The 15,350-nt window shown below is 37.8% G+C and overlaps 1 protein-coding gene across 1 annotated transcript in view; it reads left to right on the top strand.

Annotated features, from left to right (window-relative positions):
• The window catches only part of LOC149223750 (sister chromatid cohesion protein PDS5 homolog A-like), a 328,487-nt gene that overhangs the window by 244,716 nt on the left and 68,421 nt on the right, over window positions 1–15,350 (top strand). Inside the window, exon 28 of the mRNA XM_089387987.1 lies at window positions 14,066–14,148. Within this exon, the coding sequence (XP_089244113.1) occupies window positions 14,066–14,148 (83 nt within the window). The remainder of the gene's footprint in view (window positions 1–14,065; window positions 14,149–15,350) is intronic.

Raw genomic sequence — 15,350 nt, 5'->3', positions numbered from 1 at the left:
CCCCTTCTTGTATTTTGCTAGTTCTTGAGTCTTATGTTTGCTAGGTTCAGTAATTTCACCAAGAACATATTCCATAACTTCATGCTCCATAAGTGCTAGATTAATCCTTTTCTTCCATGCTAGGAAATTTGCTGAGCTAATGAGCTTATTGCTTTCGTTGCAAAGAAGTGGCAACCACAAATGGCCAATGAACAACTCTTGAAATCTAAAAATTACAAGTGCCCAAACACCCACAGGCAAGCTAATCTTTTGCTATCCAAGATTACCCATGACCTCCCTAATGTTGATGCTCAAGTGCTCTTGGGGTCCTACAACAAATAGTTAATGTTTCAAGCTTTAGCTTCCTCAATCTTGTCAAAACAAAGAGTGAGCATAGTCCATAAATAAATCTGATTTTTTGCAAAACCCACACTCAAACTTAGTGTAAAACACAGAGGAATGTTAGCAAATATAATCTTCAAATATTCTACAAAATTTAGAGGAAGGAATTAGAGCAAAACCCCAATTCTTGCCTAATTTTCCACATGCTCTTAAATAGCGAAATAAAATCATTATTAGCACAAGAAATTGAGACAAATGATTTTAAATGAATTTGGATTTTGAAATACAAGCTAAAAGCCAAGGATCCCTACAACACAAAATCGTAAGATGAAGTCTTGGGAGATGACAAATGCGGGTTCTTCAATGAACTTGCTCAGGAGTGGAATGATTCCTCCAAGAATTTCCCCTCATGTTTGAGGCTTGATCCAAGAGATGTTTCTACACAACTTCAAATACACATTAAATCCACATGAATTGAAAGAAATACAATGATAAAGAGATCTTAGGGATTTATTGGAAAATCAACTAAAACTTTCTCTATCTAGAGAAAACTCTCAAAACCAAATGTCAATGTGAGATAGCTACGCATTAACAAATCTCTAAAAGCATAATGGAAACTAATGAACACAATAGCATAAGTAGAAAATGAAACACAATGATCAAGGTATTACCATGCTCAAGAAGAAGAAAAACACCTCATATGTGAAGCCCAAAGTCTCTTATTGCAATAGAACATACGTGTACATAAGAGCAAAGATTCCTCAAGCACAATAATTCAGTTTCAATGGATCCATAGTGAAAGCCCATGGCTCTATTATATAGAAGTTTGGGAGACAATCCCAAATGAAATGGGTGACAATCCCAATGCTCCTTCATGCATATTCAAATTTCCCATGTGGTATCAAGAATCCCACAAGAAAAATCGAATTCCATGATGAAATGACAAGTGTAGAAGAGTAGGGACCCACGTGGGGTCAATTTCCCACAAAAATCTCTGCCAAATATTTGTCGAAGGAAATGTAACTAGGTTCTGTCTTCATAAATGTACTTATGATATTTGTACTTATTCAAGAAAAGAAATATTATTTTTATAATATATATCAATGAGTTTCTTGCTCATTGAAATAACTCTATCACATGTTAAGTGGTATAGGTGAGTCAAATAGTCAAAAGGAAATGTTGAAGGCCTTAAGGGCATGTTACACCATGTATGATTATGTATTAGGGTCAAGATAATACCTCCAAGCAAAGTCAAGTCTCCTCCTATGCAAAGGCACCATCAAAGAAGCTCCTTCAAGCATGCTACACCACCAAAGAAACCATCTGAAGTTTGCATAACAAGTCGGCCTACAAATAGTTAACATGTCAGCCTTCTAGTCGGCCTAAAAGGAGGGACAATCCTCTATAAATAGAGGCTGTCCACTCCATTACAACACCAATCAAGAGCTCTGAAATCCAAGAAGAGAAGAGGCTAAGAAAAGGACGAAGAAGAGGTCTTCTAGGGCAATGAAGGAAGAGAGAAAGAAGCTGAGGTGGAAGGCACTGTTTTTCTAGGGTTAACACAGCCACACGTGCGAGAAAGGAAGGGTCTGCCAGAAGTCATTACAGCAGAAACCCACAATGACATATATCTCTGTTTTGGGCTAGTAAACAAGGCCTATAAGGCCTCCCAATCAAGCGAAGAAGGAAAGAGGCCACAACAATAAGTAAACCACCAGACGTGCGAGAATTTAGGGCTACAGGACAGTCACATCAAGTCTGCACCTACACCTTGAAGAAGGAGCTCATTTGGTCAAGAAGAAGGAAGGGATCATCACAAGAAACAAGGCTCATCAAAAGGTGTCTCTTCTAGAGCAAGTGCTACAAGGTCTATCAACAGTTGAAAGAACGAGGTGCTGAAAGAAGGAAGACGAAGTGTCGGGGAAATAATGTGTAGGAAAGAGGAAGGAATTGACTTGTGCTTGGAGGATATTCAAGTTAGGGGTCTAGGGTTTGGCATTGATCAATAAGAAGCTTCAATAAGAGAAACTTACTAAAGGGTTTTCCTCTCAAGAGAAGAGGTCTTGGCCCTAACAGAGAGTCAACATCTCGTGTTCTTGTTCTTATGTTTTGGTAGCAGTTTGATGAAGTACACACACATGCATTAATAATAATAAGAAGAAGATTAAGCTAACAAGAAAAAGTAAAAAGACTCCACAAATTGTTATCAAGTAATGAAGAATCACACTACACTTATTTGTCGTAGATTCTTCAACAATTTTCTCCCAAATCCTCCCAAATGTGCATTAACTCCACAAATTCGAATTCATTTATTGCCAGATATTCGATTTCTTTGAGTGGGCCATGCATTTATGTTGCAAGGTGCCAAATCATCCTCTACTTGTCCTTTGACTTGAGATAATTTCCAAGTCATTTCCATGTCATTTTGTCACATAGAACTATATATTTTCTCCATTTAATTTATTTCTGGATTAATTTATTGCCAGATTTCCCACTAAACTTAGACAAAGTGGGTTTATCTTCCATCGTAGAAATAGAAACCAAGTTCTTTTTCAAGTCTGGTACATATAACACTTCTTGTAAGTGAAGGGTTTGACTTTGATTTAAGTGAAGAGTCATGGTCCCAACTCCTTTCACGAGATAGGTGTTATTGTCCCCAAGTATGATCTCCATGTTTGTCTTCTTCTCAACGAAGTTCGAGAGAGCTTCTTTATAGCTAGTGAAGTGCCTTGAGGCACCACTATCAATCAACCAATGGTCCAATGTATCCGAAGGACAGTTGGTGGAAAGGGCAGAAATAAGATAAAATTTGTTTAGCTTTGCAACATTAACTTCATCATACCTGGAGTTTCTTGACTTTTTGGGAGGACGACCACCTCCATTTCGAGCAGTAGGTGCATTCCTCTTTCCTTTGTTATTGAACCTATTGTTCCTTCGATTGCCATTGCCCTTGAAGTTGTTATTGTTATTGATATCATCATCTCGTGGAGTATTCTTCTTGTGAGGACACTCTCTAGAAAAGTAGCCAAACTTGTTACAATTGAAGCATCTTCCTTTTCTTCCTTCTTTGAATCCCTGTTTGAACCCTTGTCCTTGATTCGTTGGACCAACATTGTTTCTTCTTCTAGAATGAGTAGAGAAGGTAGTAGGATTGTTTCCATTTGAGGGCTTGTCTTGTTCCATCATCCTTATTTCTTCTAGAGTGCATCTGGCCAATAGTTCGTCATATCCCAGAATCCTGTCGTTGTTAAAAATGGTAGTGTTGAACACATCCCAATCTCTTGTAAGGCCCCCAAGTGCAATAAGATAGAGTTCCCTGTGACCAATGACTTCTCCAATAGATAAGAGATCATTCTTGATTTTGGTGTTCCTCATGAAGTAGGATTGGATGGATTGTCCTCTATCCATCTTGATGTCTTTCAACTTGTTCTTGATAAAGAGAATTTGATTTGCATTGTTAACTTTGAACATCCCAACCAGTCTTTGATACATCTCCTTAGATGTTTCCAAATCAAAAATATATGCAGCCAAAGGCTTATGAATAGAATCAACAATAATCGTTTTTAGCTTGTCTCACCTTTCTTGTACTTTGTTTGAATAGCAACGAATGCATTTGAGGGAGGCTCGGTTATTCTTCCTTTGACATAGTCCATGGCATCATTCCCTTCCAAATTCAAATCCAAAATCACGTTCTATGCATGATAGTCGGATTTGTCCTTGAGCTTGCCCTCGGATTTGAAAAAAGATGTAGTCGTCATCGAGACTAGTTCCAAGTCCTTGTCCAACAACTTCCTTTAGTGATTGGTTTGCTTCATTCTTGCTTGAGCTTTGTCTTCACCTTAGCTCTGATACCATGTTAATTTTAGATAACAATGGTATGTTCTATGCTTAAGACAATTTACTTCAATATTCCTTTAGTAGCCCAATGACAAATTCGAAATATATCCAATAGCAATAACATTAACTTATAAACAATGACGGTAAATGTAGATAGAATATAAAATCATATGTATAAGGCAAGCCAAGACAAGAGGCCACAAGATGTGGCACATGCCAGGGCCAAACCCCAATGTGGAGAAACCCTTTGATCAATTCTTCTTATTATTCTTCAATAGTTCAGCAGAGAGAGTACAAATATGCTAAAACAACAGTCAAATCAGCCCTAACCAGAAATTCAATAGTGGTCAAAGCTGCCCCAAAATGTCCTCAAAACAACAGTGCAAATCAGCCTTCCAAGAGAGTCAAAGTCAGCTCAAAATCTTTAGTCAAACCCAGTCAAAGGAGAGAGAAAGTCTGCTGTAATTTTCTGCAGTCAAACCTGAAGTCAATGCTGGTCAACCACCTCCAAATGCCTCGATTTTTGTGCCAAAGAATGTGGCCTAGAGAAATTGGAAATCTGGCCCAAAAATCGAAGTCAACGCAAGTCAAACACCCCTCGGTCAATGTTGGTCAACGCCTTGAAGTCAACGGTCTATTCTGCCCAGAAATTCGGCCTCCTGCCACATGTGCGAAGAAGAAAGAGGAGCTGCCTAGCCACACGTGTGAAAATGAGAGAGAAGCCTCCAATGATGTTTGACCCAAACAAGAGAGAGAAGAAGATGTGATGAGATGATGATGTCCAAATGAGGAAAAGGTCTCTCCTATTTATACACAACGTTGAGGGTGAAGAGACACATCTGTTGGGCTTCATGAGCCTACATTTGACTGGAGCCGACCTTGACAATTTGTCCATAGAAGAAATAAATTCATAATTCCATTTTTGCTTGTCGGAATGAGATGATCTTTATATCAAAATTGTACCTCTCCAAAAGTGGAATCCAATGCAATAATCATCTCCATCATTTGAGTTGTCCTAAGGTGGAATGTGGCACTAGTTGCCAATTTTAATATACCTGCTAATTCCATCCAATTAAATTTCTTATCCTAAATCCAACAACCTATGCAAAATATCTGTGCAATAGATTACTCTACAAGAGCTATTAATCAACAAATTATTAAAATAATAATCAATAGAATATTAAGAACAAGATTACCATAAAATGCAGAAGAGGAACAAGAGAGCTTTAAGAGCGAGTACACGATTCAATAGTACAAGAGAACTTTAAGAGCGAGTACACGATTCAATGATCAGATCCTTTCGAATGATGAATGACCTCTAATTTATAGATTAATTCTACAACGACTAGTTGGCTTGATCCTTGTCAAAGTAATCTTAACCGTTGAAAAGGATTTAATTATCTTTTAATCTCCTCCGTTGAAATTATTTTATTTTTGAGGGAATTCGAAATTTTCATTTAATTGAATTTTAATCAACTCAAAATTAACTATTTTGAGTTGATTTCCTCAAAAAATTGACTTTGACTTAACTACCAAGGCCCAAAGGTCCAAAATCTCTTGAAATTTTCAATATTCCCTTGGCTGGGGACCTCAAAAAATTAATTTTTCTAGAACCCACGAATTTTTTAATTTGGAGAATTAATTTTTTCTAGGACACAAATTAATTAAATTTCTGGCTTATAATTATAATTTATATTTGCTCGAAAATTTAATTAATCGACTCATGAGGGGATTAATGATTTTTCCAACCCTCAAATAATTTAGCCATGGTATCTAAGTATAAGGGACCATGCACTAAAATATTTTTTACGTCAAGATATTACAATTAATACGTGAAGGGGGAACACCCGCTCGTTATAAACCATCATTTATAAAACCCCATTTCCACGACTCAATATGATCTAGTAGACCAAGTAATTTTTAATAAAACAATTTAGCCAATTAGCTTAAATTACTCCTAAATTACTTCTACAAAAGACTCGACTAGAACACTAGGACTTAAGATTTTGACGACAAAATCCACCCTAGCTTTGGGATGAGGTTGGAGGGAAAAACTCTGTCGATCATCCGTGTTTAGAAACACACATGAATCGGTGAGACAAAAAACCTCCTAGGATAGAAATCATCATAAAAAAAGTAGGATTACTTAGGTTGTTACATACATAGATGGTTTTACTAGGATCATTTACATTATAAACTTACAGAATGGATTTACAACTTTTACAAAATGATGACTGAAGATGATGATGAAATCTCAATAATCTTCACTACCCAAGCATGATGGAATCTTCTTGCGAATATGTACACTGCTATTGGGTAGTTGACGTGGAGTGGTCAAAAAGAGGTATTCATAAATGGTCCATGGACATTCTCAATCTAAAGAGATCTCATAAGAAGATTCAGATTGGTAACCCATCTGTATAGCATCATATCAACCAACATTATTATATAGCAAGGCCTTGACTAACAACTCAATCTCTCCACAAGATGAAAGGACAATACTGGCGAGACCAATGATTTATAGACACCATCATCATTTTCTCTCAAGGTACATACACCACCAGGGTGTTCATAGAGTATGACCTTCTTTGGACTATTCTTATCTTGGATAGCTAGTCCTCAAAGAATATCAGTCCACGACTACTCTTATCTTGGATGTCCTCCCGCATCCTCAAAGAGTATCGGATGCTAGATGCTTACCCAATCCTCCATTCTGTCTTCCCAAGTGAAGCCAAGAATGATGTGCCTATCTCTCCCTCTCAACCAATGAGGATACATTAACCAAACCAAGTTTGTCTCTCAAATATACAAGTTTCTTATGGGGAAGAGATTTTGTCAATATGTCAGCTACTGTTGGAATTTCTAAGTCTAAAGTAACTATTAGAAATCCTTCATGTACTTCCTGATTTATTTCTGCCTACTTGTTCTGTTTAATTAACAAGTTATTTACCATGTAAATACTGAAAATAAGTACAAGTACATGCTCAACACATTACAGATCATCAACTAAAGGAAAAACAAGCACACAAGTGCCAGTTGTTTTTGGACTAATGTCCCCGGAAAAACCCAATTCGGGAAAACCATGCAACTATTTGAGGCTTTTATTATTAAGCAGTTTTAGAATACAATCTGGGTGCCAAACCGGATCACCCAATAGAGAATGATCTTGGCAGTAGTACCTCTCAGTTGGAGATAGATATTTTGGCTAAAACCTCGAATGAACAATCCCACAGCTCTCAGCTCCAATCTTCCCCACGAAATCTCCAACGTCTGCCTCTAGGGACTACGTCGCCTCTCTGGCCCAACGTCACCCCAACTCGCCCTGTGTCAGCCTCTGGAGGCACTGTGTCAACATCTAAAGCCTCTGCGTCACCCACACTGGCTCTCTCTAGCATTGCGCAACTCTTGGTTGCCTCTGCGTGGGCCCTGATTGGCTCTGCGTGGGCCCTGATTGGCTTTGCGTGGCCTCTAGCTGGCTCTGCATCCCTCTCTCCTGGCTTCTGTGCTGATGCTCCCGGTACCCTCTCTGCCTCTTTGCTTCTGTATTCACTACCCCTCAGCTGCAACTATGATCACTTCTTCAATTTTCTCTGCAAGCCTTGCCCTAGAAAATTGAATTCTTGATCAACTCGGTGTATTCTCCAAGTGACCGTCAAGCCTCCTCTTATACTTTTTTCATTGACAATTCAACGGCCGAGATTAAGTCCCTAATCAACAGCTAAGATTAACTCTGGCTTGATCCATGACTTTTGGACCCTTCTAACACAATTTTATAGTAATTCACATTAATATTTTATTTTCCCTAAGTTTAGACATAGGGACTCATTAAAAATATTAATTGTTTTAATATCTCCCAAATTGTTTAGAATCTGCCTAAACCATTTCTGAGTATTGGAGATCTCATGTGTTTTAGCCTCTCCACCAATTTTTGTGGCTAGAGCACATCCGATGCTACCCCAAATCAACAACTACCTGCTCATCGGTGGAGATATATTGTAGCTTCAACACACCATCTTGTACTAGCTTCCGAATGTAGTGATACTCATTGTTGATATGCTTTGTCTTTCCATGAAAAACAGGGTCTTCAGACAATCGTATACAACTGGTGTTATCACAATGTATCACTGTAGGGTCCATTGGTCCTTCAAATAGGTTAGATAGTAGCTTCCTGAACTAGACCGCTTCTCTACTTACTTCACAAGCTGAAATATACTTAGCCTCAACACTACTCAAAGCAACTGTATCTTGGTTTCTGCTCATCCATGAGATCATGGAGGGTCCCAAACTGAAACATCCTCCTATAGTGCTCCTTCCATCTTGCTCACTGCCTCCCCAGTCAGAATCTGTATATCCAATCAAGTGGACATCATTCCTCCTGTCATATTTTAGGCAGTAGTGGATAGTTCCTTGCAGATATCTCAGTATATATTTTGTTGCTATCCAGTGATCATGCTTTGGCTCCACTTGGAATTGACGGAGAACATTTACTGCAAAACATATGTCTGGTCGAGTATTCACCAAGTACATTAGTGAGCCAATCAATTGTACCTGGTAGGATCCACTGGGCTAGATTCAAAACTCCTTAGTCTCTTCAAGTTTGTGATCATAGGGGTTGTCATTGGTTTGCAATCCATCATGTCAAACTTCTTTAACATCTTGATCACATACTTCCCTTGACCTAGATAGATCTCATCAGGTCCTTGCCAGACTTCCAATCCCAAATAGTAGTGCATCAGCCCCAGATCCTTCATGTCAAATTTTGCTGCTAGTTGCCTCTTACATTCTTCAATTCGACCTTCCACACTTGTCAAGAGAAGATCATCCACATACAGAAGAATGATTATCGACTCTCCCTTCACAACCTTAATATAGAGGTTCGAATCAGCAGAACTATTTGTGAAGTCTAATCTCTGTAGGTATGCATGCATCCTAGCATACCATGCCCTTGGTGCTTGCTTGAGTCCATATAATGCCTTCTTCAATTTGCAAACATATGCCTTTCTGTCTTTAACTTCAAATCCCAAGGGTTGTTCAATATGGACTTCCTCATCAATTGTGCCATTCAAGAATGCAACCTTGACATCCATTTGGTGGATGTTCCATCCCATCGATGTTGCCAAAGAGACCAACGAATGAATATTAGTATATCTTGTTGTTGGAGCAAATGTCTCTTCATAGTCGATGCCTCCTTGTTGAGAGAAGCCCCTAGCCACAATTCTTGCCTTATATTTATCAACACTTCCATTTGCTGCATGTTTGATCTTGTAGAGCCACCAGGAAGTTACCATAGATTTGTCTTCAAGCCTAGGTACGATATCCCAAACTCCATTCTTCATTATAGATTGATATTCTTTATTCATGGCATCTTTCCATTCTTGGTGATTGGCAACTTCTTCAAAAGTGGATGGCTCTGCTTCTATTAGTTTTTTCATGTAGGCTGCATATCCATAATATTGTTTGGGCTTCTTGCTTTCCCTAAATGTACCTTGAGCTTCTGCATCTAGAAGTGTAGACTTCAACTTGTTAGGTCTTTTTCTAGAGTAGAGGATAGCCACAGGTTGTATAGGTCACTAGGACCTTCATCTTCATGATTTGATTCTTTTTCTTACTTAGTAAATTCTTCGAGTACAAGAAGTTCTTCATCATCAAAGTCCATAGGGAGATCCTTTGATTTCTTGAATTCAATACTTTCGTCAAATATCACATCTCGGCTGACTTCTATTTGGTGTCCTTTTATGTCGATCCTATAGGCCTTAGAAAAGTTGTTGTATCCAACAAATGTTCCCTTCATGCTTGATGGATCCAACTTCTTTCTCTTGTCCTTAGGTATATGAATATAGGCAGGACAACCAAAAATTTGGAGGTGATCCATGGTTGGTTTCTTCACAGTGAACACTTCTTCAGGATTTTTGTTATCCAGTGACCTGTGGGGACTTCGATTTTGTATGTATACCACTGTCTTTGTAGCTTCTCCGCACAAAAATTTCGATAAATCTTGATCATGTAACATTGCTTTTACAGTTTCTGCAATGGATTGATTCTTTCGTTTGACAACTCCATTTCGTTCAGGATTATATGGGACTCTCAGCTCCCTCTTAATTCCAGACTCCTTACAGAAAGTGATGATTTCCTTAGATGTGTATTCTCCTCCATTGTCGGACCTTAATATCTTGATTCTTCTTTTTGTAAGGTTCTCTACTTCAACTATGAATTCTTGAAATTCGGTAAATACTTCATCCTTGGGTTTCATTAAGTAAACCCAAGCTTTCCTTGAATGGTCTTCTATAAATGTGACATAATATAGATGACCTACAAGAGATTTAGGAGTCATAGGACCACAAACATCGGAATGAATAAGATCCAAGATTTCTTTTGACTGCGAAGCACTACTTCCAAATGGTCTCTTCGTGTTCTTACCCAATGCACATCCCTTGCATACTCCTTCGTGATCCTCCTTTAGTTCGGGGATTCCATTTACTATTGCATTTAGGGCTGGAAGGATTTTGAAATGGAGATGAGCGAATCTTATATGCCAAAGTGAACATGGGCTGATTTCAATGTGAACTAGAGCTTGAGCAAGTGGAGATAGCAACCTGTAAAGTCTTTCTTCACGAATTCCAATCACTCTAGCATTTTCTATACTTGAGTTTTTACCCCATACGACAACTTTTCCATCAATGAAGGCCACTCTATCACCTTTATCTTCTAGACTTGAAATGGAAAGTAAGTTCTTATGCAAACCTAGAACAAATAGGATGTTGTTGAGATGAATACTTCCTCCATTCTCCAACTCCATCGAGGTTGATCCAATTCCTCTCACGGGATAGCTCTTATTATCACCAAGTTCTACAAAGTAAGAAGACTTTCCTTTCGATAACGTTTTTAGTTGCTTGTGATGACCAATCATGTGTCTTGATGCTCCACTATCAATCACCCAAATACTCTCATCTTGAAATGTGCCAATGAGTTCTTAGAAGAGTCTTTCGTTCTTTATCTTGGTTACTTCCTTATTTTGAGAAAATAGGAGATTCCATACTTCTTTGATACCGTTCTTGAGATGACTTGCCACCTTTGAACACTTCTTGAGAAAATTCTTCAATGTAGTAGAGATCTTGATAATGCCCTCAACCAACCTTAGCTTTGATACCATGTTGAGAAATCTATAAGACAGTGATCAGAGTGATTTCTCTTTCTTTGATAATTGCTTGTGATGTATTTTTACTTTTTCTTACTTATTAGCTTCTCCGTTTATTATTATGTTTGTATATCATCAAACAACTACCAAAAACAAAAAGAACAAGAACACAAAATATAGGCTGCAAAGGGTCAAAACCTCTCCACTTGGGAGGAAAACCCGTAAATCTGTTCTCTTCCTTATAGATCCTTCAATTGACAAATCCAAGACCTCTAGAGCAAGACGAATACCCTCTAAGACAAGTCTGACCTTTCCGGATGATGTGCTTTCCTTGTCCAAGACAAACCCAGTGAAATGTCTTCCAGTAGCACAACTTCGACCCCCAGCTGCAGAATTTCAGCCTCCACTGCATACCTGAAATTTTCAGCCTTCCTACAGTTGTTGCTGCCACATGTCTGATCTTCTTTTAGCCTCCAAGGACTTCCTTAGACCTTCACATGGCTTTCTCTGACTTCTAGAGCTTGAGGATGGCTTCTTGTGACCTTTCCATTTTTGGGAGGTGACTTTTCTAAATGTACCTGTTTCGGAAACTCCAAAATGTTTCAGCGTTTCGTGCAACTTAACTTTCAAGAAGATTGGTCCATTTAGGGAACACAATATAAAATTGACAGGTAGATGGGGTGTTGCATCTGTCCATCCATTAGAAACATATTGGCATTGGATGAGGGCCAAGATAATTTAATAGACTCTTGTATTTTATTCACTTTCTTTGCTTTAACCAACAAGTCTAAACTTCTTTGAGCTAGGAGGCATATAACTGTTTGGAACTTGGAGCCTGTTCAATTAGAGGTTGGCACATCTCAATGAACAAAGGAGGCCATGTAGCATTAAATTAAATGAAGTTGAGATAGAAATAAACCCAATGGTAAGACCAACTTCTTCTTGCTTCTCTTTTTGAAAGATCTTGTCCATTGGACTACAAGTTGGAGCTGGTCTCTTTCTCACCGGTTGAATTGTTTCCACTCCCACATTCACTAGATGGATTCCTCAAGAATGGAAAAGGATCCTCATTTTTGTTTTTCCTACTTGCCAACTTCCCAAGCCAATATCACCCTTCCTTTCTATTTTTTTTGGTTAGTTTGGTAGCACTTACTGCTTTACGTGCCACGTCCACAATTAAGGGCTAACAAATGGCTCTTAACTTGGTTTTAGGTGCTTTTGTATTCAAATTTGCTCAAATTACATGCCGAAAGAACATTCCATCCCCCCAACAAACTTTTCCCATGGCCCTTGCTATCTTGTTACATACTTCCACAACTAATAATTCTTTTCTTGAGGTTGTTTTCTCACTACAATGGAGTTTTTTTGCAGCTGTGGAAGTCGTAGTTGCAGCTCCACTTGTAGTAGATGGAACACTAGCAAAGAGGGATGTACTTGAGGGAGGGGAGCAGCTAGCAAACAGTGGCATTCCTCCCTTTTGATTGACCTTTACTAGTGTCCCTTTACAAATTTGGTTTGGTAATGCACCTTCAAAGCATTTGTAACCCCTTCAAATCTTGATTTTCCGCTCAACATGCACAATGACAGACCATGACATCACCTTCACTGCAAAACAAATTTGGTTTGGTAATGCACCTTCAAAGCATTTGTAACCCCTTCAAATCTTGATTTTCCCCTCACCATGCACAATGAGAGACCATGACATCACCTTTACTACAATTGAAAGAGAAAAATATTGAAAAAATCCCTTAAGAGGTCACACAGGTCTCTTTTCCACGAACATGTGTTAGACATGTCAGGCCACATTTGGGCACATGTTTGACATGTGTCCTGTTTTAAGACACTTTCCAAACTGGTGTTGGATACATGCCCTATTTACCATATGTTCAACACATAGGATACAGACACGACACCCTTGGGGCCATGTACCATTAGCATATTATGTTGGTGCCCTATAATTTATGTCAACTTGAAAGATATTATTAGCTATATACATAGTACTTTGGAATAGACAAGTCTTAAGTAAACAATACATAATGAAACTATGGTATACTAGAATTCATGCTACATGGAAAAAGCCAAATATAAGAAACAATGATAAGTTGATATTGGAGCATGGTGAAAATACATTTTGATTCATTGTTTTTTTGTTCTTTGTTTTATGTTTGAAATACATCTTATAATACTCGCAAAGTAAGGATATTTGCTTCAAGAAGTATATCAATGGGCTAACATGTAGGCCTTGACATATGGAAGAATAATGAACATCTTAGTATTATCTCTGCATATAAATGCCTTAATATCGATTCTTCTGCCACCTAATCAGCTAAGTTGACTTTAAAATTCAATGTTTCCCCTAAATTAAGCTTTGAGGAGTCATTATTAAAAATAGTTCGACATGTAGGAGTCAACATTAAAATAGATGCATATCTTCTTTTCTACAAAAAAGAAAGACTTGCTAGAAGGATAGTGTTTCAGCTTTCTCTACTATGTTGTTATATTTATTGTTTTCCCTAGCATATGTCGCTGATATTGTTTGTTTTGTTTCTTTACTTATGATTTATTAATAGGGCATTCATTGCTAAAGTCAAGTGATATATACAAGTGGTTTATGCCAAAGCTATTCCAATAGTGGATCATTGTGCTGGTTCAATTTGATTGTTTGATGCCATGTGGTAAATTTAATATAGGCTCGAGGGATTCTTTGGGCACCATTCTCTAATAACGTTGGTGTGAGCTATGTTGTGATGCTTTTGATCTTTTGTTTTGTAGAGTGCTTCTCGAAAACGTGATAAGGAAATTGGAGAGGAGTTGGTTGGGCATAGGATAAAGGTTTGGTGGCCACTAGATAAAAAGTTAGTATATTTAAACTTCTTTCTTTGCCTTCTATTCCAATCTCATTCTTTTGATATCTCAAGCAATTGTTTTCTGGATTTGGTTTTAACAGCTAATTGGAACAACAATGTTTTTTATGCCCTTACATTACAAGTTCGTTATTCATGTCTCTCATGTTGAATTTGTCAGATATTCAATATTCACAAAATGATATTGCTATGTCATGTCTTTTGGAAGAAGAAAGAAGAGTGAATAATTGATATATATTGGTGTAAATGTTATTTTTAGATAATAACAGATAGTTTTGTTGAAAGGGAAAAGAAAATTATTATGGTAAAGACATGGTTACCTTTAAGGTTAAGTTGACCCTTATTTGGAGAAAAATAAAGGTCAACAATTCCCAAATTATGTGGTACATCAAGGTTGGTTAGTGTTATGTCAAGCTAGCCTTGGCATAATTTATGGAAACCAAGCTAGGTATATACTCTTTGCCCAGATAGTATAAATATTATGTAGAATCCCTCATTTCAAGCCAGTTTGATAATTTTCCCTTCATCTCATTGTTGTTGGCTGCAGGCATTGCACATTATGTATTTTTTCTTGATCTTACATAGCGGACTTTCCCTATAAGTGTACACTCACCATTAAATAGTGAAATTTTAATACTGCCGAGAATTCCAGTTGAAAGAGAACCGCTCTCTGTTTTTGTGAGAACAACCTATTCTGAGGAAAATTTTGACTTGAAGATAGGGCAACCTGCATTTGTTCTGCAAAATATTAGGTAGCAACTTGCATTTTGGGCTGCAACATATTGAGTTCCGATGTATATTTGGGAACCACGCAAACAACAATTGGATTTTGCTGACGTAGTAACCTTGTGTTGTATCTGGTGTTTTTATTGTGTTTGTGCAACTGTAGGTCTTTTGCTAATCCCTCTGCATCTGGAAATCCCAAATTATGCACCTATTGTAGTGACCTGTATCAAATTGGGCAATTTTGAGGATTCTTTTGATGTTTTCCAGCCCATAAATTTGAAAGACCTTAACAATTTTATCTAAAGTTGAAAATATAAAATGTCAAACATGATTTTTAGGGGGCTTAAAGAGATCTACACACTAGCATGGATAAAAGTTGATTTTGGCATTTCTTCAACTGGCATATATGCAGAAAAAGTCCCAATCCACAGATGCAACCTTGAGGTAAGTCTAGAAGAAGTGCCATT

Source organism: Pinus tabuliformis, chromosome Q (assembly GCF_031772625.1).
Source record: "Pinus tabuliformis cultivar Carrire ecotype Pingquan chromosome Q, CPIR1, whole genome shotgun sequence".
Lineage (NCBI taxonomy): Eukaryota > Viridiplantae > Streptophyta > Pinopsida > Pinales > Pinaceae > Pinus > Pinus tabuliformis.
This window is presented reverse-complemented; position numbering and strand designations above follow the sequence as displayed.